General features: G+C 39.0%; 1 protein-coding gene across 2 annotated transcripts in view; it reads left to right on the top strand.

The window, feature by feature from the left end:
* Positions 1 to 27,312, top strand: part of sorcs3a (sortilin related VPS10 domain containing receptor 3a) — a 223,646-nt gene that overhangs the window by 187,158 nt on the left and 9,176 nt on the right. For both annotated transcript variants that reach the window (XM_025058263.1, XM_025058264.1), the window contains 3 exons: positions 237 to 342; positions 1,546 to 1,706; positions 3,042 to 7,531. In XM_025058263.1, coding sequence (XP_024914031.1) covers positions 237 to 342; positions 1,546 to 1,706; positions 3,042 to 3,100 — 326 coding nt within the window. In that variant the 3' untranslated portion in view covers positions 3,101 to 7,531. The remainder of the gene's footprint in view (positions 1 to 236; positions 343 to 1,545; positions 1,707 to 3,041; positions 7,532 to 27,312) is intronic.

The following is a 27,312-nucleotide window of genomic DNA, read 5'->3' on the forward strand; positions in this document are numbered from 1 at the left end:
CTATTTAAAGTGTTTCTTTTTGTGTGTTGTTTCATTTGCAAACATTTTCTTTCTTTCTTTTTTTTTGTCCTGGACATGATTTTCTGTACGTTTTATTTGGACTATCTTCTCTGTAACAACACCTTTGACAGTCAGACTTCAGTACTGGCTGACCTGAAGAGAGAACACCTGACTGATCTTTTGTCCTTCACTGTGAACTGACAGAGATCTTGACATCTTCTCTTCTCCTCCCACAGCTCCTCTGGTCGACTCCAGCCCCAGACACAACAGCTCGGCGATGCTCATGCTCCTCTCCGTCGTCTTCCTGGGCCTGGCCGTGTTCCTCATCTACAAATTCAAAAGGTCAAGATAAGTCCAAGTTGACGTCCATGTGCAACCACATCATCCATTTTGATGATGCCCGACGAGCTCGATCAATTAGCATCTGATTTGACGTGTTCTACCAACAGCTAAAGCAGTGGCAGCCGGTGATAAAATGCCAAAAGAAGGACCATTAAACGCTTTAATACGCAGTCGCTGTGCCTGTTTGCTGAATAAATTATTCATTTGCAAAATGATCCCCCTGAAAAGTCTGAGGGAAATGGGAAAAGCATTTGCTGAATAAATTATTCATTCGCAAAATGATCCCCTTGAAAAGTCTGAGGGAAATGGGAAAAGCTGTCATTAATTATGAACGCAGAATTTTAGCCCATTAGTCCAACGACGATGCATTTTTCAAGAAGCCTCACCGTTGACAAAACAGAGCAATTAATAACCGAAATGAACAGTAATTGGAAATAAATTGGTTGGTGGCTAAATAAAGATGTATGTTAGGGTTTGTACATGCCTTCAGGGAAAAGATGCCGATACGTCTGTAAATTGACCATAAATTAGTTAGCGAGGTGTAATTACTGTGCGCTAGCAACACAGTTTGGAAATTGTCGTGCATTAAGGAAGAGGATGGAGTTCATCTAAGGCTAATCCTGAAACACTTGAGTGTGCAGAGGTTTAAGTCGGCAGAAGTCGTTTATTATCCCATGATTTTTTTGCAGTTCTTTTATTTTTTAAGGTATTTTAACTAAACAGGTCTGCTGGTTGGATCGTTTGTGCCGTTGTTTCCTGACCTTTTCAGCGAAGTAGAGAGGAGTCACAGTAGCTGAGAGGTTAAGCTGGACTTGAAATCAAGTGGGCTTTCCCTAAATAAGTAGGAATAGTCTTCCTGGTTGTGTCCAACACTGATTTGGGATGTCGGAAAACCTCTCTTTACAACAGTGATCATCAACCGGCGGCTGGCAGCCAAATCTGGCCCACTAAACCGTTCAATTCGGCCTGCAACTTTATTCCAAACTTATATCAAATAATTGTTGGTTCCCCAAGATGCCATCTGAAAAAAACATTCGGTGACCTCTGCTTTGCATGATCTTCTTGATGATTTAATTTTTTTAGTCCACGTCATGTCGTCAGCAGGTCTAGTTCTTCGGCCTAAACATGAACCAAATCTTGGTCCTGTCAACTGAAGTTGTTCTCCGAGGCTGATCTCCTGGTTTCATTTGTATTTGTCTTCAGAAAAATTCCTTGGATCAACATTTACGCTGAGGTGAACCAGGAGAAGGAGCAGGAGATGATTGGCTCAGTGGGCCAGACCGACAGCACGCCTAAAATCACTCTGAGTGAGTTCCCCACATCCAAGGAACTCATGGAGAAGGAGATGGACGCCAGGGTGAAGAGTAAGTAGAGCGGAGGACTGTTGTGATGGCAGGTGGAGACAAAGTGTGTCTGGAGCACACGGGTGGAGGAGAGACTGATGGAGCTGTGTCACAGTTCCCACTCTGAGATCCATTAGTGCGGTCACTTTTTTTATCAACACTTACATGAGCCAATGTCCATCTCATCTTGTTTTAACTTCATTGACAAATTTGTTGGCACCTTGGATGAGCGACCCATATATATAGCATATATCTATTATAATCCTATTACATTTATGAAAATAAGCCATTTACACTCTGCGTATAAAATATCTGCTAACATGCAGAGCCTCTCCTAAGGCGTGTTTAGGTTATTTAATTAGAATTATTTTTTAAATAGACGCTTGGCAGCTGAATGTGTCTCCAGCTCTTTGTGTAATTATTTAGTGAGGAGCAGAGGGAGAGACAATAAAAAGGAAGAGGTTTAACATAATAAAGATGAGATTCCAGCGCGGCCTGAGATACCAAGGGCCCTGAATAATTAATAACACCAACATGTTAAAGAAAACAGCCGCAGGATTTCAAAGGTCAGCAGCAGCACAGAGGCTGAGGCCGTTTCAGCACGCTCCAGATTGTTCGTTTTTTTTCTAGTAAAGTCAGGACCAACTGCTCTACACGAGCAGCCTGACCCCTGGAGGACATTGGCAGTACTCTTGACTCAATCCAAATGATTTCATCTGTGTTTTCGCTGGTCAATATTATTCTTAATATGGCCTCTCCTGACAGGAAACTGAAGTCCACTGAGAGTCATTACATCTCACTGTTGCACAAACACTGCTCGCCTTCTGCCGTCTAGTTTTTGTAAGCGAGTGTTTCCATGGTGATTACAAAAAAAGATTTAATGAACAAAATATAACATTTGAACTCGCTGACTGAAGCAGCAGCAGAACCAGTATCTTTTCTGTGAAAAAAGGGATCCCTAATCCCTGGTGCCCGGACCGGTACCAGTCCGTAAGTCATTTACTTTCTTAATTTAAAGGAATGGCCACCATTCATGTGTACTCGGCTGGGTATTTGCTGACCCAGCTTCCCCTTGATGGACCAGTTTTCCATCCAGCTGTTTAAAGATCTGTGGCTTCCACTAGAATAGACACGTATGTGTTGCCGACCAAGGAGAGGTGAGCTGAGACGCTACGGCCGGTAGAAGGTTGTGGCTGCTGTTGTAGAGCATCTTGGACTAAATTAGAGTGATTATGATTGTGACATTCAGCAAGTGCTAACGTGTGGTGCTACATTATTATAAGGTCATAATAACAGATTTGAAATCCACTTGTAAATAAAGTAATGTTTTCTGTTCTTGACTGTTTTCCTCTCCAGGAGGAGTCGGCAACGCTTGCGAAAGCACACGGGAGATTCCAAACTGTACTAGTGTCTAAAGGTGGAGGGAGGTGGAAGCCAGTGTACAGAGACCAGTCATGTGGTATCAAGGGGATTTTCTCTCCCTCTTCACCCCCCCCCCTCTTCTCTCTTTATGTCGTTTCTCTCTGGTTCTGTTTTTTGTTTCTTTTTCAGCCTCTCTCCCTATCTCCCTTCCTCTCTCACTCCACCCTCTCTTTCTGTTTTGTAATTACACACAGCAGATGTTAATAGTTTTTCTAAAGGACCTCATTTCTACAGACGTGCATGGATGTGTGCCACTGCGGCATCCGCGCAGCCAATGTCAAACTTACTTGGAAAGATTATAGTAACTACTGGGTTTTGTGGGCGTGACCTCACGGTACATAGTTCTTTGGAACCTTGACTTGGAGACTGAGGAAGACCCTTCTGTAAATGTCCCTTCAGAGTTTGTTTCGAGAATCATTTCTGCCTCTATATAGACTTTAACGTCTCCAGTCACACAGGGAATATTATTGACATGTACAATATTATCATCAGTTCTGTTTCCGTGTATATACTCTTACTTTCCACATGCTCACAGTCAGAGAGCCATGGCAGTGATGGAGGATGCTGCGACGGACCGTCGGGGGAGGGGAGGGTGAAAGGACTGAGCATTACTTTAAGAAATCGACTTTGTTTTGCTAAGGTCTTTGACTTGTGCATGTTCTGACTGAGGACACAGTCTCTGTGTTGTAGATAGGCAAATGTTGTGTAAATAGTTCTTTTCTAATTGTCGGTCCAAAGAGCCCCGTGTGCTCTGCTTCCGCTTCTGTTTTTGGTTTACTGCCAGGTGATGTGTGTACAGTAGAGGGCGCTCATGAGCAGGTCTGTGTTGGTATGTGACACATTAATCTTTCCTCCATTTGGGTGGAAAGCAAATAAATGGCGTCAACACAAACCGGTGATGTTAAATATGTTTATATTTACACCAGGCTTCTTCAGTAGAGTTTAGACTTATTTAAACAATCAATTTCAAAGATAAAATGATATTGTTTCCCCACAGCATTGCTGTATAAAGTGTGAGTCTGCAGATTTAAATCTTAATGATGAATGGTTATTGAGATACAGACTGGGGTTTAAACCAGGATGAGCCCTAAAAACATGACTGTCAATGGAGAACTAAAGGAAGACATCTGATTTTATTTGTGTTAAAAATGTCACATCATGCTACTTTTTAATTTTAAATATTGTCAGCGGTTCTGAGTCATGGTGTTCAAGTACTGGTTCGTGGTCTCGTTAATCGATGACATTTAACGCTAACCTGTGCTCTTCATTGGAGGCTGTAGAACTGGCCTCGGAGCAAAAGGTAAAAACCGAAAGAATGAACTCAACTGTGGCTACCAGTGACCCGTCATGTCGTTAAAGTGAAACAAGTAACAAGGCCCATCATGCATCAGTCTGTATGTGAAGTCTGACTGTGTTCAGAACACTAGGCGTTTTACTTTATATGTGTATTTTTATTTTTTTTGATATCAGTGATTCTCAGACCTCAGTTCAACAAACAACGCAGAAAAACGAAAGAAAGAAAGTATGACTAGGGGCTCCAGAAACTTCAGTGGGTCACATACCATAGTTTGAGAATCACTGTTTTATACATGTTGTGTGTATATTTATACTTTCATATGCACTTTTATAGCCTAAAAACACCCGGTACAGTACAACATTTCACTGATGGTCTAATGTTGCCATTAAAGTGCTGTGATCGTACAATGAGGCCTCACTAATGGACTTTGCACGCAATGTGTGGGGGTTTTAAGGTCAAGCCGGGCACTACAATTTGTACGAATTATGTCCGTTAGATCCAGAGTCCATTGGTTCCGAGAGCAATTTGAGGTTTTAGTGTACATACTGTATATGCACATATATACATACATGTACATATAAACTATATGTACATGAATATAAAGGTCATATATTACACAGATAAATGGATGTATTATTATGTTTTTCAACACACTTTGACAGCTTTATTTGTCATTGTCCATCCTTTAACCCCTGCACACACACATACACTCATACTCAAATTATGAGGGTGTAAAATGGGCTTACATTAGGCTTTCATTTATTTATTTATTTTAATTTGACTTCTCATTTTTTAGTGTCTCCATTTGGTGTTGTTTGGAGCCTAGATAAGAAATAAAACATGGCAGCCAACCAAAAGTGAGGCCACATTTTGTCCACTTTTCAATTAAATCCACTCAAATTATCTCAAATCTATTCCTGATGATATTTATTTTTTTCATATTGTTGTGGTTTTGTTTTAACATTTGATCAAATCCTCATCACTGTTGCCCCCCCCCCCCCTTCTGCTTCGGTTTTCACACTAAGAAACTGTTTTATCCAGACCACAATATTGTCTTCAGAGCGACTGGAACAGTTTATGCAAATGTATCACAGTGTACAAAGAGAACAGATGCCAAACAACTGAGATGGGATTATATCATCAGCCCACTCTCCCTAATGCCATTAGGCTACTTCCACAACTCGCTTCACTCATTAGCATTTAATTTGGAATGAAAGCACAAGCGTTCTCCCAGCATGCAGCTCTCCACCCGTGCTGTGTTCTCCAGCATTCGTAAGGTGAAAATGACCTCAAGCTGACTGCCATCAGCCTCTCTGTTAAAACCACAGTTATCAGTAGACAGGCTGGACACAGTGGATGTCCCACAATGTTTCTGATCCAGTGTCGAAATTGAACGGCATTTTTAAGAGAGAAGCCAGGAAATCTAGAGTGGTGGTGAGTCTAGAGAGGGGCGCAGCAGAGGCTGCCATATCACATATGCCATTAGACCACAAAGAGCGCTCTCATCTGAAAACAAACACTGTGCTGACAGAAGCAGCTCTCGCAAAACAAAGTGTTGTGTTTTGCATCTTTGTTGTATTCAACGCATGTCATCAGCAGAGGCTCGTCTGCTTGGCTGGATTCTGTTTGGATATTGGGCTTTGATGGTGTCACTTTGTTCTGGTTCCTAATAACAGAACAGCAAACCCAGAACAGTTAGAGTGTGCATACAGAAAAGTTAGACAGTTTTCTTCTTTTCTCTTTTTTAGTGCTCAAAAGTAGCTGAGAACATATGGTGACGCTGGTTTCTAACCTGGGTCGAATATCCTGGCCCACTTTTAAGAGTATCAGGCTGGAGGATTGCTGCTTTGAATCCCAGGCTGACTGTGGAGTGTTGAGCGAGCACCAGAAATCCCCACGTTAGGCTGAGATGCTGCTTATCTCAGATATAGGGATACATTTTTTTTTGTTTATATGTAAATGCACAATGACAAATAAAGCTGATAGTGACTGGAAACCTATGAGCTCTCTGACATTCAAAAGAAATGGAGGAGCAAACAGAGTCTACCGGTTCTTTTATTCTGCATTGAAACCATTCGTACAAATTTGACCAAACGTCGAAGTCAGGGGTTTTGTGCAGTCTTTATGCATAAACACATTCAAATTCTAAACCATAAAATGAATTATTTTCTATCTGGTTCATTTCAGATCTGCTTTATTTCCCTGTTGTTCATTATCTCACCACTATGATCACTGGGAGTCACAGTTTTTCGATCTATATATCTGTGATGGTTCATTACTCTACAGTTCCAGTAAATGGAAAACTACGTAAAAGATTGTTGTGTTTTTGATATCATCTGAAAGCAAAAGCATTGTAATGTTCTTTGGTGCACACAAAAAATCTACAATGCATGCATGATCCGTAATGTTCTATTTCATCTCTTATTTCAATATTTCTACAGTAAAAAACTGTCATTTTGAAATTGTTTTGAATAAATGTATTTTTGTACATCAAAAGGTCTTTTTTTACAACTAAAAAGAGTGTTTCAGTTTTTGGGGCAAAAACAAGTACATTTTTGGTATTTGATTCTCAATTTTAAATATCTGTGCAGTCTATCGAATTTAAATTGGTGTTCAAATCTATACAATTTCCCACATTTTCATGTGACCTTGAACTTCACATACACAGTCCCGCAGGAAATCGTCGATGGCCAATGAATGTCAACGTAAACGTACCGTTCTGACCAAACAATTGTTGGACATGACGCGGGCACCTGAGAAAAGAGGCAATAATTACAATTCAAACGATATTTTTCAATATTACATTTCCATGTAGTTAATATAATTTGTTTAAAACACCTAAAAGTCGTATATTGAGCGCGTACAGTGTACTGGACTGGCAGTATTTGAACATACGGTTAGCATGTTAGCATGGGTAGAGCACATGCTAATATGTGGTGTTTTTAAACTACGTGATTTAAACGGAGAAGGGTGTCCGGAGAATTAAATGGAACGTGTTTGGAGTTGGACGTTTTCTAAGAGTTTGTCAAAAATGAGAGGCTGAATACTGCTGGATACGGCCACAGATGTTGTCAAGTCTTCATAGACGCGTGTTTTCTTCTGGATCAGTGAGGACGCCATCATCGTGGTAAGTCCTCAGATGAGCTGCTAACGTTAGACACCAGGTAATTAGAACACCAGAGATCGACCTGTTTGTTTCACAGACTGTGTGGTGAACTTGCCTTAAATGTCACCACTGCACAGGTCTATAAACATTTAAAAACTGCTCAATACTCATCTCTATTTTGCTGAGCTGAGTTTCAATTTGGTTTAATTGTTTTATAATCAAATGACTTGTTTTAATGTTTTGTTTTTTACTTGTATTTACAACAGCATCATTGTTTAGGTAACTATAAATGTGAAGTGAAAATGCACTTCACTGGCTTCTTAAACGGACCTTCAGTCTATAAACTGCCGAGTCACTGTACCCTTCAGAGGGAAAACTTTAAATCTATTTTTCGTTCTGGTATGTATTGTCCAATATGTATTGGTCATTTTGTAACTGAAATTGTCAGAAAGTGTTGATAGGTACTTTGTGTATATTGGCATGTTACAAGTACAATTAGTAATGGTAAGTAATGGTAAAAATATAGACAACCCTTGATTGTGGTTTTCTGGCTATGTTTTTGTTTTTCTGTTCATATTCCTATTCGCCATGTCTCTGTCCACTTCTACCAAATGCTAGGTTTGTCCAGTTGATGCATCTGACATAGTCTGAGGCCTGTGGTTGGCTAGATCTTATTGCTTTGTTGGCTCTGTTTGTTTATCCCTTTGTTCATCCTGTGAGAAAATTTCTCCACAAACTAAATTGATTATTGGCACTGATGGATGAATCAACTAATAACATCAATGCCCAAACAAACAAAATATATTGCAGGAAAAGTCTATCAGTAACTGGTAGGGATGAAACAAAACACTGAACTTACAAGGCAATATGTTATGCAGTACTTTATCACCATTTATTTCCTCTTATAAAAAGTAAAGTTATTCTGATCTTGTTTAGCTCACTAAATGTCGAGATGTTAAACGACAAAATAATATGAAAGTATGTTAACTGGAGAGAGTTCCTTTCTTAACTCTAACACTGTAAAACACTGTGTCTGTGAAAGAAGTTCTTCCCATGTTCTGTTTGAACACCTGAATGTCTCTTTGGCTACATGAACCTGACATCTTTGTTTAATAGCTGGTCAACTTTTTTAGGCGCATACTGGCACTGTACCAAAGTGTGTAGTCTAATGGTATGATCACTGACTTTTTGAGATAACGTAGCCTACTCCTTACGACTTGATGCACGATTCATTTTTATATGAACTGATGCAAATATTCTAAATGCTTTTGTGAAACACGCACACACAATGCTGATTGTGTTCCGTGTAATGCTAAATGAATCAACTTGTGTAAATGAAGGGGCTTCTCTCTCCTTCATGACAGACAGCAGCTGTGGTGTCTGCGTTTGGTCCTATTTTTTAAGACCTGGTTGGTCGCTTGTTTTGCTTGTTTCTTTTCCAAGATCTGGCAACATCATTCATTATTAGAGGAGTACCATAGCAACATGCGTTAATGTGTGCAAAGATTTGGAGTAAACAACTCCACATGTTGTCGTGGTGTGGTTCACATTAAGTTAATAATTGTGTAATGCAGGCTGAGAATAGAAGAAAGAATGGACTATTGATTGACAATTGTGTATTTGTAAAATCTTCTGGAAAGAGGAGACCGTTGTACTCCTCCGTCTGCTTCCTGCTCCTCTCAGTTTCTTAGTAACGGCGCACGGTTACAGTTGACTGTGCAGTATTGTTTTTCTTTTTGATTCTCATGTGAAATAGAATTATTGGAGGTATCAACGCAAGACAGCAGAGCTGACACAAACAAAAGCCATTTGTCTTTATTCACGGAGTTGGGGAGGGGGCAGCATCATTATGGTGGGGCTTGAATTAATCTGGGGCCCCTGTCTCTGCTGTTCACCTTGGGAGCCTGACACAACGTATTGCAGAGCTCTTTAAATCCAGGACACACACTCGCACAACGCCTTGTTGCAGGTTGCTGATGGAGTCACGTGTCAAGCAGAGGACAGGGATGCAGAACAACAGGGCGCTGCAGGTTTAATGCGACACCAACAGATAAAGGCTGACGTCCACAATCTATTACACTTTCTGCACGGCTGCCTGCTGCGAAGCAGAGGCTGGATGAGGGTGGAGGGTGGGTGGGGGGTTGCTGATTTGTTCCTTACTTTGCTCTTTACTTTGGCTGCTGAGGCAAAATGTTGGTGAAGTTTGCAAAAAAAAAATAAGTTAAACAAATGACTAAAGATGACAGAGAGATGTCTGCAGACAAGAGTTTTTTCCATAGCTGATGTCATCAGTATGATTACAGGTTGATGTAAAATCTGCTGTTTTAGTTGCCATAATAGCTTCCTAAGTTGTCAAAATGATAGTGTGGCTCCAATGTCAAGTCAGAGAAGGTGAATTTGGGTATCTGGTGTCCACAAATGAGTTGTTTCAAAGTACAGTATCTTACGTTGAACTTGTTGTTGTTGTGTTAAACATCAGATGCTGTCTGAAGGAATGTTGTTGCTGTAAAGAATCTGTTTCTGAGTGTATTAGAAATGAAATGATCTCAAATGTCTTTGTGAATGCAGCACATGTTTCCTGCATGTTTTTCAGGTAGTGAGGCAGAAGATGAAAGTCAGTCTAGTCTCCACTCTGAAATCACCTCTGAATCTCAATCGTTCACACACAACAGGTTCACAACAAAGTAACCAGCACGTCCAACTCCTGGAGCTGTTTCTAATATATGCCACTTCAATATATGTACATATTTTACATTAGCATATGAGCTGGGTGTTTAGAGGACAGTAGATGACAAAACATTATAAAGTCGGTGACTTTGAGCTCATTTCCAAACCTCCAAACTGAAGCTTGGATAAAAACCTTCATCCTGTTTTGCAGCGTACGATTGGAGTGAGTGCACAGGCCTTTCAGGAGATCTCATACATATTAAACCCCCTTGAAAAAAAATCAATTTAGTATTAAATCTGCCACCAAATCACATTTGGAGAGCAGGGAACATTACACAATCAGCAGCACTAAGTGAGGTCAAATGCACAGGTGCATGTTTAAGAGCAGAACCTCAAAACATCATTAATTTCTCTGCAAGTCGTGTCAAGGTGATCTGTGATCTGAGCTTGATGTATCCTGACATTAATTATTACCCTGAAAACAATCCATGGTTGTATGTTGAAATGATCAGCTGACCACATCTCTGGGCACTTAATGTTGAAGACCTGATACCACTCCAGATCACAGGACTTCCCCCTAAGGCTCTACAGTACACATGAGACATAATTGGCCACATGGCTGCTTTTTCACTGTTGTAGAGACCAACCCTTATTAAGGTCTAAGGCTTTTGTGGGATTTGGGCTGTAGGAATATAGATTCAAGATTTTTCATTCAGCAATATGTTGTGTGAGTGAGAGAGTGTGGCTGCATTGAATTGAAAAACTTGCAATTTGATAAAATACAATTAGCACCACCTGTATTTAAAGTACTTTTTCTGCTTATTAAACACAGCCAATTGAATAATTTAATTTTTTTAAAATGTCCCTTTGCTACCAATTAAGTGTTATTTTAAATGTTGTATTCATATGTTAAAAAAGGCTCAGGGCAGCACTACAGGTGCCAGGATTCTGTATTGATGCTCAGTGTTTAAAAACACCTTTTTCCAATTGACAAAGTATTAACCAAGGTGTGTAGAACCAACAGACAAAGTTAATTATGCCACAGAAATGAGTAAAGAAAACATTACATTAAATTAAACTGGCTAAATGATTTTTCCCTGGACATTATTTTCAAACACCTACACCATTTCTGCTTCTTGGTCTAAACAGAAATCCTCCTAATAACCATCTGCCCTGTGCAAGGTTCTCCCACACACTTGTTTCAAAGTGCATTAGTCTGTCATCATGGCATTTATGGACATCTCATTGACATTTATGGACTTCTACAAGTAGAAATTGCCAGTGTATAACAGCCCAGCAATCAAACACACAAAGTGTTGCCCTGTGTCCACTTTGAGCAGTTTGCTATTATCTTCACAGTCCACTTAGCAATGGGTTTAACTCACAAACTGTATAATTTCTTGAATTTATTTATTAAAATGTATTCATTATATTCACATATACATGTTAGACCTGTACTATTAATCACATTTTCATTGACATAGCGATGTGAATGTGCATAGTAAACACATCGCAATAGCTGGTCTTAAATGCAGTGTTTTGTTTACAATGTACATATAATTTTTTTAATTTCTCTCATTAAGATAATTTAAAAAAGAATAATTAAAAAAGAAAAGGTGGTGTTCAGAGCTCTGTATTCATTTACATGCCTCTAAGAAGCAGTTTTTATTTTTGTTTTCTGGAGACTGACTTTAATTTCATCAGTAAGCCTTCAATTCTTTAGGCTGGGACCTCTTTAAGAGAAAAAAGGGTTATCCAGTTCTGTTTACATTTTTTTAAATAGATTTCTATCTTAGATTTCTGTTTTATTTAATCTGAAAAAAGTCCTTGAATTTATTTGCATGAGACTTTTTTCTGGTTAAAAAAATAACTGCAAACTCAGTAAAATATTTCATTAAATTAATTGTGTACTGGATAATAATTATGTTGTTGTTTTATATATTACAGAGCCTACGTAAGTTATAGTTGTGCTATGGTGATGTGTACAAATGTAATTGATATAGTGTTGTTTTGTGTGTTTTAAACCAGCTCTTACGTTGGTATAAGGATTCTTATCAAAACTTTTCTACAGAAAGACCATCTTTCAGTCGGATGTGCTACAAATATGAAACCTGGATTTTTGAGTCCAGTTAACTTGACCGAAGATATGAGGTGCCATCACTGAAATGTTGCTATTGTGTTGCTATGGTGTTCTAGGAAGATCTCTCCCTCAGAGGATTGTAAACGGAGTTGCTAAGGGTTGATTTTCTTTTCTTCTTTTTGTTTAATTTTCTTTTTCTAATAGCCCTCCTATTTAGGTTATTTCATATTTCAGAGTCTTGTTGCAGTCGACGATTTTGCAGTAATTTTGCACATTTAATTTATTTATTATTACTTTGTAATTTATTAGCTCTTTTCTTCACTTAGATTATTTCTGCCGAAAATGATTATTCTTTTTTCTAATGGATAATAATGTGTAAACTAATCTACAGCTCTTCAGTCTCAGCGAAGCCACTATGCAAATGATGCTGTGGTAATGACGAAGAGACAAGCTGAAAATGATTCTTCTTTTTCTTCTTCTGGCAAAGTTTTAAAAGAACACTCTGCTAAGAATGGGGGGCCGAATAGGTCAAGGTTCAACGCCACAAGATTAGAATGCCATATCAGAATTTGAGATCGATACGATTGCTGCATCTTGATATTCATTTAGATATTTGAATTAGCGCTACCCTTCAAAATAACCAATTAAAAGATAAGTGTAAGTTCTGCCGTGGAGTGTGGTAACTTTGATAACTTTTAAGAGGACTAAATGGATTAAAGTGTATTACCGTCTCTAATCAGGAAGTGTCTCATAAAGCTGATTAAAAAACACACTTCACTCTGTCAAACTGTTGCTTTAGCCTACAGATAACTGCTGTCGCCGTCCTTCCTGATTGACATGTGAAATATGATAATACGTCTCTCAATAAAAACAAAGGACGCCGTATTAAGTGATGCTGTCAGGAGGTGCCACGCCGCTATTGCCACATCCTGGCAGCTCTAAGACTCTTTTGTTGAAATGTGATCCCCTCATGTATTGGGACAGCATCTGTGCTTTCATTCTTCATTTTACTACCTCCAAAGCCTCCATATGGAGGCTGTCTGAAGCTATTGTGTCACTCTGTATGCAGATCTTTCAGCTTGTTACACCGAGGCTCAGGCTTCATCCTTGCACCTTGTTGCTTGGATGCAGACCTATTAATAATTCATCCTGTGTCCTTTATCTCACCGGAATGATTAAAAGTTCGGCCAAAGCTTTTCTCAGTGCAGTCAACAAACTGGAGACAGTGTAGCCTTGGTCCATTTCTGATGTAAAATCCACCATAATCCTTTTCAGCTGGGCTGTTGGAGATAAACTGGGCAGACATGTTTTGAGGTTTTTTTTATTTAGACTCTTCTAAACTTTGAGCTAAGAGGTAGCAGCAACAATTGGCTAAAAAAAAAATAAAGTGGAGTCTAGCTTCTTGGCATTGTGAATCACAACAGACTGAAGAAACCTCAGAAAATAAGGTTACGCCCACTGCTGCTAACTCTGCATAGTAATACGTAAGTCAGAGCTGAACCTTGTTTGTTTTTTTTTAAATTAGATTAGTTTTCTTTAGCAACTAAAGTTCTGGGAATTTATTTGTTGTGAAAGCAGACATGATATTTTAAAAATCTAAAATATTCTTGTTCAAAGGACCGTATTTGTAAAGAGTGGTTACCTGTCACATATGTATGTATTTTTGTATTTTTTATGATATATTAATCATTACAAATGACATTACAGTATTTTTGCACAATGTAACCTAAATAGTTTAATTGCTAATGTTAATGGTAGTAAGGAGAGGTTTGGAATTGGAAAGGCTGTTGTAGCACAAAAGACTGTATGTACCCTAAAATATGTGGAAGTGACGTGCGTTTTTTTTTAATCTATTACATAGTATTGCTACTTTTTGAGAGTAATCAATACTCACTTGATTCGTGTGTGGATATCGATATATTTAGATAATCCGATCACTCTTTGATGGCCCATGCACTTAACTGATGAATGTGAGCCAGTTCAGGGTGTAACCTCACTTTGTATGGTGACTGCTTTGTAATGGCTCCTGCTCCACCTATGATCCTGAAAAGGATTTAGAGCTGGAACATGAAAACATTGACAAATTAATTTTTGGTGGATCATAACCCCCCCGCCCCCCCAAAAAAACAGTCAAGGACAAGATAAGTCAAAATAGTTATTTTTTTAGCCTTCAAGCGTGATTTGTGAAAAAGTGTGTGTGTGACAGACACCAACTTGAATAAACAAATGGAAAATGACACCTGCTGTTTCCATTCCTTGGTTCTGTATGGTGTGAACTTTCCAAGCAATGGGCTGCTGTTGTGCGTTCACCTTGTGATTGTGTTTATTCGTTGTTTTGATGAAAACAATTTACATAAAAAAACAAAGAGTGCGAGAAGAGTGCAGATGCTCCGTGCTACGCAATTACATGGAAGAATAATGATGAAAGACATGACGCCCTAATGAGGCATCTGCTAATGCAAATAAAAAGGCAACCTGGTGGATTCTTCACTCCCTGGAAAATTGCTCCATGTCCTTGACTTGTCTCGTTTCTCACTGCAAAGATGGATGCTGTGATCTGTATATTTAACAATCTGCTCTTTTCATTTTACTTTTTACATTTTTTTTCACATTCTTGAAGCTCAGCATGAAACAATGTATAGGGACAACAATGGACATCAGCTGTTTTCAGCTGTTTTCCAAAAGAAAAATTATTTGATGTGTTTGGTAATAGCTAGTTGGCGCTTTGGCCCAGAGGCAATGTCTCTGTCATTGGTGTGGAACCCCAGGGTTCACCTCCTAGGCAAGTTCAAATCCCAGTTAGGGCAGTTGGTACCACAGGAAGGTTCAGGGGGGTTGGTACGGTGCAGTGTGGTTTGGGTGGCGGTCATGGAGACTGCTGCCCCCACGACCCGGTAACGGTTAAGCGGATGAAAATGGGTGGATGGATGGATGGTAATATCTGGTGACTCTGCTCATTCCATTTTTGTTGTGTTTTGTTCAGAAATAACTGTCATGGTGACACCTTTAATACAAAACAAAATAGAAACCAGTAAAGTAGCAAAGTTGAAGCTGGGAAGTAGAAATGAAGCAGCAGATGAAGAAAAAAAGAAAACCTTTTTCTTTTGTAGGTACTTGTCTGTCGTTGGATTTGTCATTAGCACATTCATGCTGATGATTCCTAAACTGCTCCAAGTTTCGCAGTATGTCCTCACCTAGAGGTTCAGCTAAGATTACCTGGAGCTCCTATTTAATTTAATAAGAGCGTTAGGGTTGATTTTAATTACAGTAAATTCTGAAATTATACTGAATGTATACATACCTTCATATGTTATGTATTGTGAGTATTGGATGTATCGTGTGCCTGTTCTTCGATACATGGTGGCTGGAATAACAACCCATCTGCACACCAGTTCTGTGATAGTTCAGTGTGGTGTCTTACCTGGTGAAACTGTCTTGATTTCTGTAGTGATGTCCTCTGCTGAAACTGCTGAAGAGCACCACTCTCCATTCGTCAACATTTCAGCCATGATGTGTGACCAAAGCTATCTTCATACTCGGTTACGTTTCAGTGAGAAGGCTAAGTAAAGTAAATGTCAACATGAGCATGGCTCAATCTTAAATTCTTAAATTTCTCAAAACCTGAAATGCTTCTTTCATTACAGTCCATATCCTACTGGATCGTAAGATGTGAAGGTCAGTGAACTATTAAAATCACAGTCTGCAGAGAACAAAATCAGGTGACAACAGCGTTGAGCTTATTTTAAACCTTATGACTGAGGCATGGAAACACTACTTTAAAATACTTCCACACAACATCCCAACCATAATCAGAGAATGTCCGGAGTCAAAGACCTCTGTGAAAGCTGCACCAGATGACTCACTGTGAACAGAAAGTGGAATTTACATAATGAAAGGAGCTGGCAGTCAGCTGTGTTTCTCCCACATACTGGAAGAGCCACAATGAGATTGGCTCCTATAAGTCTGGCTGAGTAACAAGGCACCAGCCATTGTCCACAGGATGTGAATTTGGAGCCATTTTTATGGTGTGTCAGATATTTTATTGCAACTTAAAGTGATGGCAGAGCAACAAGGTCAGAGCGTGCTCAAACATGTACGCAGCAATTTGGCAAAGATTAAATATCAGTTTAAAGGTCAATTATGCCTGATTTCCTCTCTGACTCAGAAATAAGATGCATCTCACAGGATCTCAATGGGCAGAGGAATTAATTAACCAAAAAGGTCTCGCAGTTGAAACAGCTTCCTGAATGAAAGTGCTGTTTGAAAGGTTTGGCCAAAATCAAGCCATAAAAGTGGAGATTGTTGACCTCGTCTCTCCCTTCATTTACATTCAGGACAATATTGTCTCTCACAAATCATGAGCTGCAACTCTTTGGTCTTGGTGATTGGAGTAGAGCTGTTTTATTTGGCCTTGCAATTTTTTTTGCATACCTATACTACTTGTCTAACTCCCCCTACTGCTTCCTGCCAACTCAAATGCTGTATATGCCTCACATACCTGCCACTTATCTTTCCACCAGTCCTAACTGCCATGCCTAAACATACCTACCCTAGGGACCTATTAGGTTCCAATACTGCTGCTGCTTTTCAGGACACTTTTCTCTTAGCTGTTTTACTTTTCTCTGGTTTGGTTTGGGTGATACAGTGTCTTCACACAGCTGACATGACAGCATTGCTAGGCTAATCCACTGTCACTCTCCTTCTAGCAAATGTTTACATGACACATGCTGCAGCAGCTGCGTCCCTAATTGCTCAGTATGCCTGTGATTGCTTGTGTGTATGAATCACGCTGGTCCTGACAGATCTGATCCTACGGATGATCTGGTCCTAAAATGATCTCCAAATATCGGCTTATTTAGATCCTGATGATCGGATCCTAGCATCCCTACTTTTTTATCATATCTAACTTTCCATACAGATGCTATAGATCCAAGCTTGTCTGGAACAAACTGTAGATGTAGCAGTTCCCTGTGGTTTGACAAGATGTTCTCCTTTGGTGGACCTATAAATAGCCACTTATACAGAAAAATACTGTAGAAATAATGTAGAAGCATCCCCAGATTGAACCATAGCTCGGACTGCTGATGTTTCTGTATGGAGTTTGCAGATTATCCCTTTGTGCGTGGACCAAATCAGATCATGTGCGTGGACCAAATCAGATCATTTTTTCAGATTTCAGATTTTTTGTTTCTAAACCTCTTTCTAAAGTAGGTTTTTTGTTTCTAAACCTCTTTCTAAAGTAAACTTTAGGTCTTTTTTTTAGGTCTAGTTTTTACGGCTGTGTGACCTCTATCAACTTCTAAAAATGTGTTTCTATTTTCTTCAAGAAATGGCCTGATCACCTGCTTCTCACTAACTGCATTCTGCAGCCATTTGGTGCTAAAATCAAGTGGTAAACAGAGGGATTTTTACAGCATTTTAAGTGAAAACAACTCTCTACTCTGGCTGGAATTGGTCCTTTCACACCAGTGAGATTGAACTGAAGCAATAAAGTTGTGGCTTAGACATATAATCAATGAAGTGAAGTTATCTGTAAGACCCTGTAATGCTGGAGAGAACTGCAGAAACCAGTTATAATTCTCCAAACACTACAAAACATCACTTTCCTATTGATAAAAAGTAAAGAATTGGACACGGAGACATCAAGTACACAAATGGGTGATGGAACACAACTGGCAAAACAATGTGTTTTGCCATCGATTGACGCTTACCTTTAGACTCCGCCCCTGTGTTTCTACTGCTTATTGAAGAACATGGTTTGTTGATGTCAGAGCTAGTTCTTTTATAAAGAATTAAATAAAAACACCAAAAGTAAAAGTAATTAGTCTCTGAATTACAGCTGAGGCCTCACAGATAAGCAAGATGTAGCACCTGACATGCTAATTTATGGCAGTGATTGAGCGATGCTGCTGGATCAGCAGACCCATTTCTATTCTATCAATAGTGCACCTCCTATATTTTACAGTGTGATTTGTTCATTTAGATGAGAATGGACTGCAACTTTCCTGGGGTGAGTACCAACTTCAAAGCACCTGGAGACACACTGTATCAAGAGATACCGCAAAACTTCCTGTGATATTTTAGGCCACGGTGGCAGGGGCTGTATTGACCTGAGGAAGATGTTCTGACATGCTGCTGTACCGGCAGACTGTTAAACAGTGCTGCTGCTTTGAAGCAGTTTTGCTGCCCCTGTGTCCTTTTATTTATTTTCATCTTTTTACTTGCCCTCTGTCCAATGACTATGGATTCCTGCTTGGTCACTTCATCAACCTCCATTAACATAGTGGGAGAATTGTAAATGGAATTTGAATTACTCCCAATGACTCCAATGCATAGCAGGTCACTCTACTCTCAGAGCACCGCAAATTAAAAATTCAATATCGGGTCCACTCTGCAATTATTCCCCCCAGTGGAGCTAGAATGCAGCAGAACAACAAAGAGAAACGGAAGAATGTTAGTGTACATCGTAATTATCTACATCATCGTGTATTTTCTCCCAATCAGCATTTAATTATAGAGACAGTCTGAGCAAATTATATGACTCTCCGTGGATTGAGTGGGGCAATAAAAGTGTGTTCACGCTGGGAGAAACAATATCAACAAATCAGTACAAGTCCATTTATCTCCTGCAGAGTGGAGAGAGGACATCGGCACACGTCGACTCGCGTCAGCTACGTCCAGTGGCAGGATTCCTCTGCTAGTGTAAACAGTAAAAAAATAAAACACTCAATGCAATTTTATCCAACCGTCCAGTATCTCAGTTGTTGTACTATAACTTGGTTGCCGAACAAGCCAACAATATCATGCAGCCAGCAAGTGATCACAGAGTGACTGAGCGTGTGGCGTCAGTCCACGCTGGGGATAAACACGCTAAGAACTGTTGTCTGGTTTTGCCGGTATTTCTTGTGCTGTGCTATTTCTTATATTTTTTAATTCCATAAATCAGCATGGGGCCTAAAAAAACTAGTGTAAGTGGAAAGGTAAAAAGAAAAGTAGTGAGAACCACAATATAAGTGAAGAAAGATTGTACGAATGCATGAGAATAATGCTCGTGTTTCAGATTCAGCTATATCTATGGCTTAACAAAGTTGTCGATTTGTACCATCATTAAGAACAAGGAAGCAATAAGAGAAGCTAAGGTTGCTAAAGAAGTGACTGTGATCACCAAGCAAAGATCTGAGACATTAGAAGAAGTGGAAACGGTGCTACTGATTTGGATCAATGAAAAGTGGTTGGCCGGCGACAGTATTTCGGAGACAAGAAAGTGAAGCGAACATTGTAACATTGCAGTTACTCGAAACTCGAAATCGAAATAGCCTTTCCTATTTATAGCTTTATTCTTCATTAAGTTATGATTATCTTTTTTGTTAGATTGTTTTCATTGGTTTTGTGTATGAACAAACTAACAAAATACTGTTAAAAATATTTAAATAAGTAATCATTAGGGTCTAGGAGCACATTAAGCCATTTCAGTTTTCCAAACTTTATATAATCAAATTTCTCTGGAATATTTAAGGATACATGTGTAGTTGCTTTTTTATTCATTTATTTTTTTATAAACCTGATTCCCTGTTATTTTAGAATGAACATGTATTCTTTTTTGGCATACTACACCACATTTGTGTTAGTGCTTGGAGCTTGAGAATAAATATGTCCCAAAATATTCTGTATACTTCAAAACATTCTGACTGTCACTTTAAACTCAAAGTCAGTCTGTTTTCACACTGCACTGGCCCATCAGTGCAGCATCAACAATTGTACTTGAATAATGACTGTAGTAAAAGAAACATTTTTTTTTCTCAAAAAAAGCTCCCACACAGACAGACCTCTCAGTAAAATTCAAGCCCATGTAGTGTAGCTGTCTGACTCCACATGACTGCAGCTCATACTTTGCATGAGGGATTAATTGATTCTAACAATGAGTGGGCTCTGGCCCACGTTAAGGCAGATCTGTCCAGGTTTTGTGTCATGGAATCGTTCCAATTTTGGCTCCATTCAATCATTTGTAGTTAGCACATGAGCCACCACTGGCTGCTATAGTGGGGCCTGCATACTTGTCTGATTTTGGCTCATCATTCATCAACAATCTAGTCCAGCAATCTGGAATGACACATTTGAGGCCATTGTTTGAAAAAAGGGAGCTGTGATAGCCTAGTTTAGGTGGTACCAATTATGGATGCACCAAAATGAAAATTCTTGGCCAAAACCGAAATTGAGGAAACCAATGCCGAAGGAAATAATTTTGCCAATTATTAGCACCATTGCATTTATGGCTATGACTGTGTACTAAGTTCACAAAGATAATGGCATTGCAATTAACATTAATCTTTCAAAGAATAAATAATTTACAAAATTGATGAAATCGGCAATCAGCTACGTTGTTTATGTAATAAAAGTCTTTCTGAAAATGCACTTTTGGGCCATTTTCAGTGACTGAATATTTGGTGTATCCCAAATGCTAAACGAAAATTTAAAAGCCTTCCCATACTGTACCGGTATACTGCTTTATATTAATTTTGTAAGTTTGTGACGAGTGATAAGAAAACATTTAGAATGGTTACTGATTTCTCATTCCTGTCATTTTCTCCTTTGGTCTCGTGAGCTTTTCCTCATGTTTTAAAGACTATAAACATTTGTAAAGCAAACTTTATTCATACTATTACACCCGAGTCCTATAAACAGCTACCATCAATATACACTGCCGTACAAACAGAGACGACACAGCTAGTTTTATAAAACTACATTGGACCACAGTTAAAAAATAAAAATCTAAAAATACATAAATAAAATACGCTGGTTGGATGGAAGCAGTTTATTCACAGTCTGCTGTTGTCTGTATGTCTGATAGCAAAAAAAAAAACAAAAAAACACTTATATAATACTTATATAGACTGTCTCTTTTGTGTTCAGGCTCTGCGTTATTAAAAGTGCAGTGGTGTGGAAGCTGAGCTGCAGCTCTTAAACCACTGTTGTCTTCTGTCGTCCAAAGCCCTCCTGGATCATTCATTATAAAATTACCATCATGTAATAAACACATTTGCATAAACATTCTGAGGTGAAGGCAGGTTTGGAGAAATGTAAATTAGTTTTCACAGCTTTTGTCAGACTAATTGTTTTCCCAACTGAATCTCCTCAAATACTGTTGGGTTTTACTGTGTATCTGAGGAGTGTGTGTCCTTCAAGAGAATTAATTAATATCAACCATACATCTAAACAAACCAGGCAACGGCCAAGGTCCAGTGAAGGGAGGAGGTCAGGAGTGTTCAATGCCAGAAACTGAATATACCACTCATCAGTATGTGTTGTTTCATTGAATTTGTTTAAATGAAATAAACCCTTTATATTCATGTTAGTCAATGACCTTAGTTTGTGGAGCAGAAATTCCGATTGATTTAAATAAAACACACTGAGACATGTGAAGTTTGTTAATTGCCCCCCTCAACCCCCTTCCTCTGCACTAATGTATTTTTAGTATGTGTTTAGCCTAAATATGCTGCTTTGTTAATCCTTAAAGGTGAAGTGTGTTTTTTTTATTATTGGCATTATTATTTTTACAATTGTTTTGGAATTTGGTATTTGATGGCATTCCATTGTGTGTATCTCCCTCCTTGGCCTGTAAGTGGCATTAAGTGCACATTTAAAGTCCAGTTCCATAATTAACATTTGCTGGTGTGTTGTTTTACATGAATCAAGTCCCGTAAACTGGTTCAGATCCTTTTCACTTAGATATTATGACAAAATTTAGCCTGGTTAGTTCATCAGCAGGCTAGTGTTAGCATTTTAGCAGTGTTTCAGTGACACAATGTGTCCACTGCCTTGTAATACATTAGTGGCATTAGTTTGTTGGCTAGTCCTTTATTTGTTTTGAGAATCATTTTACATTAAGGCGATGACAAGATAACACTCTGAATCTTGGATTCCTCAATCTTTACAAATGTATCAGAATCTTGTGAGCAGCAATTACTGCCACCTACTGGGTTGGTTTTATGTGGTTAAAATTTTTCAAGTAGCATACGCGTTGAACGCTGTAAACAGAAAGGTAAAAGAAGGAAATACTGAGAGCAAATATTTAAAGCCCTTTTAAAAATAAAATATTTAAATATTTTATTTTAATTATTCTGTTAGATTCTATGAGTGGCACTTTGGACCAGAGGCAATGTCTGTCATTGGTGTGGAACACCAGGGTTAACCTTCTGGGCAAGATCGAATTAGGGCGGTTGGTACCTTCCAGTGCGTACCACCCGCAGGAAGGTTTAGGGGGTGTTTGGTGCAGTGTCATTTGGACTGTGCCCCCGCGACCCGGTAACGGATGAGCGAATGAAGATGGATGGATAGATTCTATGAAACCTCTAAAACTACAGATTTGAAAAATACAAAGAGAAGATTTTGAATCCCAGAGTCGTCAAAGTGAAATATTTGTTCACAGTAACAGCGGCAGCATTGACTTAACAGCTCTTATAATACTCTACGTTCCTTTACTGGTACATTTTAATGTTGTTGTGGATGTATTTGTTTGTCAGGCTTTCTCATGCTTTTCTATGAGTCAGAATTGTTTCTTGCAAAATCTTGCTGACTCATGTTTGTCTTTTATACCGCTTCCATCCAGAGATGCTTTAAACTTCAGACCATCTTAATTTGATGTTCATTAACCCTTAAGCTGCTTTAGAGGACTTACTGCTGGTCTCTCTCTCACTAATACACACATACATATTTATGCAATTAATGTTAGAGAGAGATGATTTAGCCTGAATTCTTTTTTTTTAGTTTTTAACTCACCTAAAACAAAAAATCTCAGAAGTTAATCCACATGAGCAAAATCTGATGAGGTTGAATTAAATGTCAGTTCTACTGTTCATTTGTCCAAAATTAAACTGTTTTCCAAACAAAATATGAACCAGTTCAATAATTCATTTACATTTTTGTGCAGCTAAATATTATTTAATACTAATATATTAAATAAATTCTCATTTCAACAACAGTAACTTAGGATTTTAGTAGGAAATGTGGATCGTCTGTTGTAGGACTTGAAACTCTGACCTTTATAGTGAAACCGAAACAGTGGTTTGGAAGTTTGGAACCATGACAACAAAAAACAAATTCATTAGGTCTTGAAGGAAGCCTGCAGTACAGTAATCTTACCAAATAAAAACAATGTCAGCATTTGTCAACATCACATTACTTTAAATTTGCATTTTTATTTCAAATTATGGGCTGAACAGAAAATGAGAGACAATTTTTTTACTCGGTGAGATTCTCTCTTTTTCTAACTGCTAAGTTCAGTGATGAGGTGGAGAGGCAGCGTGATATACTGAACTTCAGTGTGTGTATGTGTGTATGTGTGTGAGAGAGACCGTGGTTGACACCGCCTGACTGTATGCAGGATCAGAGAGAAGAGACAGATGTTTTGTGCAGGTGCAACCACCAGGGAGACTCACCATCTGTGTTGAAAGATTTTATTTATTTATTTATTTCACGCACACTTGTCTTTGTAATTGGTTGACTGGGTGAGACTGAAGACACTGAAAGTCACAGCACACACACCAGTCAGGGACACAACTTTTGGTGACTTAATCTGAAACATTACAGTGCAGCACGTCTGCAGGTTGTATGGAAAAACAGGACAATTATGGCTGTCACTGATATATATTTATACTTTGTCTTGACCCCTAGAGCATAAAGGGAGGCACTTTATTAATCCCTTGGGGGGTCTCTTTGAATGGCATGTATGAGCAGTAATTGTGTTCTCATAGTGATGTTTAAAAGAGAACATAAAACCCTAAAATTCTTGAAATTCTGACAGACCAGCAAGACTGCAGTCTGAAGTAGTGAAAATGATCATTTAAGCTGCTTACCACATTAGTCCCACTGGGGCAGTTGTAGGATGCCAGGCTGTTCCAGTCGCTCAGGACTGCTTTCGAAGATGACGTCAGCTGACAGAACAGTTCCCTGGGGGCTCAGAGGTGGTCCAAGATGACAATGCCAGGATCCATTAATCCAAAATGAGTGGTTCAGAGAGGATGAGTCAGCATTCATGTACTTGGACTGACCCACAGAGTCAAGAGTCTAAACCTTAAATTAAAACTAATTGGAATCTGCTGCAGACTTTACAAAGTCGTCCAACTTTACCGTGAGATGAGCTCTGAGAGCAGTAATCTGACTGCTTGTTGATTCACCAACTGCAATGAGAACGGATAGATAGACTGCAAATGCAAGAGAACGCCTCTATGGGTTAGATCAAGTTTGTTTTTTTTTATTTGGAAACTCAAATAATAATACTAGTAACAGTATGGCTCCATGTCTGTGTGTATTTGTGTTCAAATGAATTTGCAGTTGTGAGTTTCAGGCAGGTGGTGATGATCCACAGGTTAGAATTTAAAAGAAATGAACTATTTTAGTTATATATATATTATTTTGTTGTTTATTATACAGACAGTTAGTGAGGTAAATAACACCAGATCACTTTGACTTTTAATGAGAGGAGATAAATGGTGATGGCCAGTTTTTCTGTAAAGATGTTTTTATTTTTTGTATTCTGTCACCTAAGCTAACAATTTCAGTTTATGAGTATTTCAGCTGGTAACAGTATTTTGCTTAGTTCTTACAAATATAGGTATTAGTTTGTATTGGTATGTATTTGGTTTTTTGTCTGGAGCTCATTTTGTTTTAAAAACTCATGATAAAATTATATCGTGCACAGAAAATGTGAATCTTACATGAGTTAAGTGTATGGTTACAGGCTCTGGGCTTCATTGTATATGAGATGCACTGTAGTCAGTACTGTATATGTCACTATCTTGTACTGTGTAACAGTGCACTTCAAATTCCTGGCCCATACGTTTCACTCTTTTTCTTGCATCCATATGAGAAAAATGTGAATAATGAAGGTGTAGAAAGTGTTTGCTGTGCTTCTCCTGTGTAGGTTCCACTGCATTCTGCTCCTGATGAGGTTGTGGTATTTGCAGCTTGCTACATTCCCACAAACACTTTAATGGCAGCGCATCGGCAATGATAAATCCCCGATGACACGCAGTATCTTCCAAATCTTTGATCCAACATATACCTCACCAGTCACAGAGACGTTGCAGCTGAGATACAAGTGTGCTATAACTGTGCCGGGTAATTGGTGCACCGTTTTGTCACTGTATGAATTATTCATGTCCGGTTGTTGCTTTTCGAAGTTATAGTCATCAAAAAGGGTCCAAGGAGGGATTTATCACTTAGCCCGCTGTCAGACGTGAATGTATTAAAGCGAGGTTTGAGGATCGCCTTTGAGATAAATGCTAGATTTATTATTCCCTCAGAGATGATGGCAGACAATAATTTTCTTTCTATACGTGGCCCTGCGCTAACTTTGACTCTGGTTTGTTCAGACACAGATGTAAGGAAAACCTCGCGCAGCAGAGAACGAGTGATTGTCCATGAATAATGGAGGTGAAATTCGTCAGAGACAGGAGGATGTATTGTTTAGGATCAGGACAGAGGAGGCGAGAGGCATTTAGTGACTCAACAAAAATATCTAAAACCAGGGAGCAGACATTTATTAAGTTGTTTATACCTTCATTTGTCACTGTTGTCTCGCCGTCGTGGACTCCTCGTTCACCTAAAGGGCATGCGAGTTGAATTTGCGGTGACTAATGGAGTGTAATAAAGCCGAAGTTTGGTGGGAACTTTTGTTGTATTGTTGTGTTAAATGTAATTCATTAAAGTGGACAGGGCATCTATTTTCAGATGACGCTGTTGTTTCCCATTCAGCAGAGGTCTGCTGAATTCCTTAACCTTTAGAGGAGAAACCAAACGTGTCTAATTCTAGCGCAAGTGTCAAAATGAACGCCATTGACCTGTTCGTTTTTGACACTTCTCTGGCCAAATGCCCTTTGGTGCCCACTCATGACCAATCACAGCCTCGTACTCTAAGACACATCCTGCTTTTATCTTGATGCTTTGACATTTAACCTATCACACAGCCAGACAAGTTTCTTTTCCTGTTCTCCGGCACAAAAAAAGATAAACAAAGTCAGGTATGGTTACTGCACTCACTTCTTTAAGATTCAGAACTGCACTCTGCTCTTATCCCAAGTAAAAGGAGGAAAAGCAAATATTTTATTCTCTGTCTTCTGGTATCTGTTTTTACAGGGCCTGTTGCACATACTGTACACTTTTTTGCACACTTGTTGAACAAATGGGAATTTAAAAGAGGTTCTAGACTTGGGGAAGGATCTGCCAACCATTTCATAAGGATTACCTTTGTTTTGTTTGTGATTTAAGTTTTTGCTGTAATGAAGTAGTTTGATTTGTTTTACTTGTACTTACAACATGTTAGCTGTTGGAGAAAAGCTAGAATTTGCACAAAATACAGCATTGTGTTTTAGTTCAGAAACAGTTCTTTAGTTTTCTAATTTCCTCCATTTCCTCCATTGAAATCCCTTGTCTAGAAAGGAGGTCTGAACTCAGCACTACTCCTTAGTAGATGTATTTCTTAAAGACTTTGCCAAACACAAGGCAGGCAGGGGAGTATGTGGACAGTACTGCTTAAAAAGGACAAAACTATTTACTTATTTAACTGAAGAATGAATCTTGTCACTCTTTATGTCCCAGGCTGGTTTCTGGTGATGGGGCAAACACACTTGAACACCGTCTGTGTTTTAGTACCTGATCTGTACCACGCTGAACATGAATCTTTAGAGCTCAGTACAGGGAGACTGAATCCATGTAAAAACACCTCCCACCGTCTTGTTCTGAGGCACATTTATGATCATCTGCATCATCACAGCACAGCACACGTGTCACTGCAGCAACGCATGAACATAGATTGTGAACTGCAGTTCATAGCCTGTTACCTGTCAGTCACAGGTGAGATGATGTAAGAGCGCTGTCCACTTCTTCCTGCTTATTATACCAAATAATTACCCCAGTGGTTGAGCGTACATGCTCCGGTGCTCCTGCCTCAGAGTGGACATATTCCCACCTGCCTGTAGAATGAAAATCACTTGATGTCTACATGGTCGTGACATGCTTGTTTATTTGCTGGCTTTTTACAGAGGGGAATGAGTTACAG

Source organism: Cynoglossus semilaevis, chromosome 9 (genome assembly GCF_000523025.1).
Source record: "Cynoglossus semilaevis isolate Cse_v1.0 chromosome 9, Cse_v1.0, whole genome shotgun sequence".
Classification (NCBI taxonomy): Eukaryota; Metazoa; Chordata; class Actinopteri; order Pleuronectiformes; family Cynoglossidae; genus Cynoglossus; species Cynoglossus semilaevis.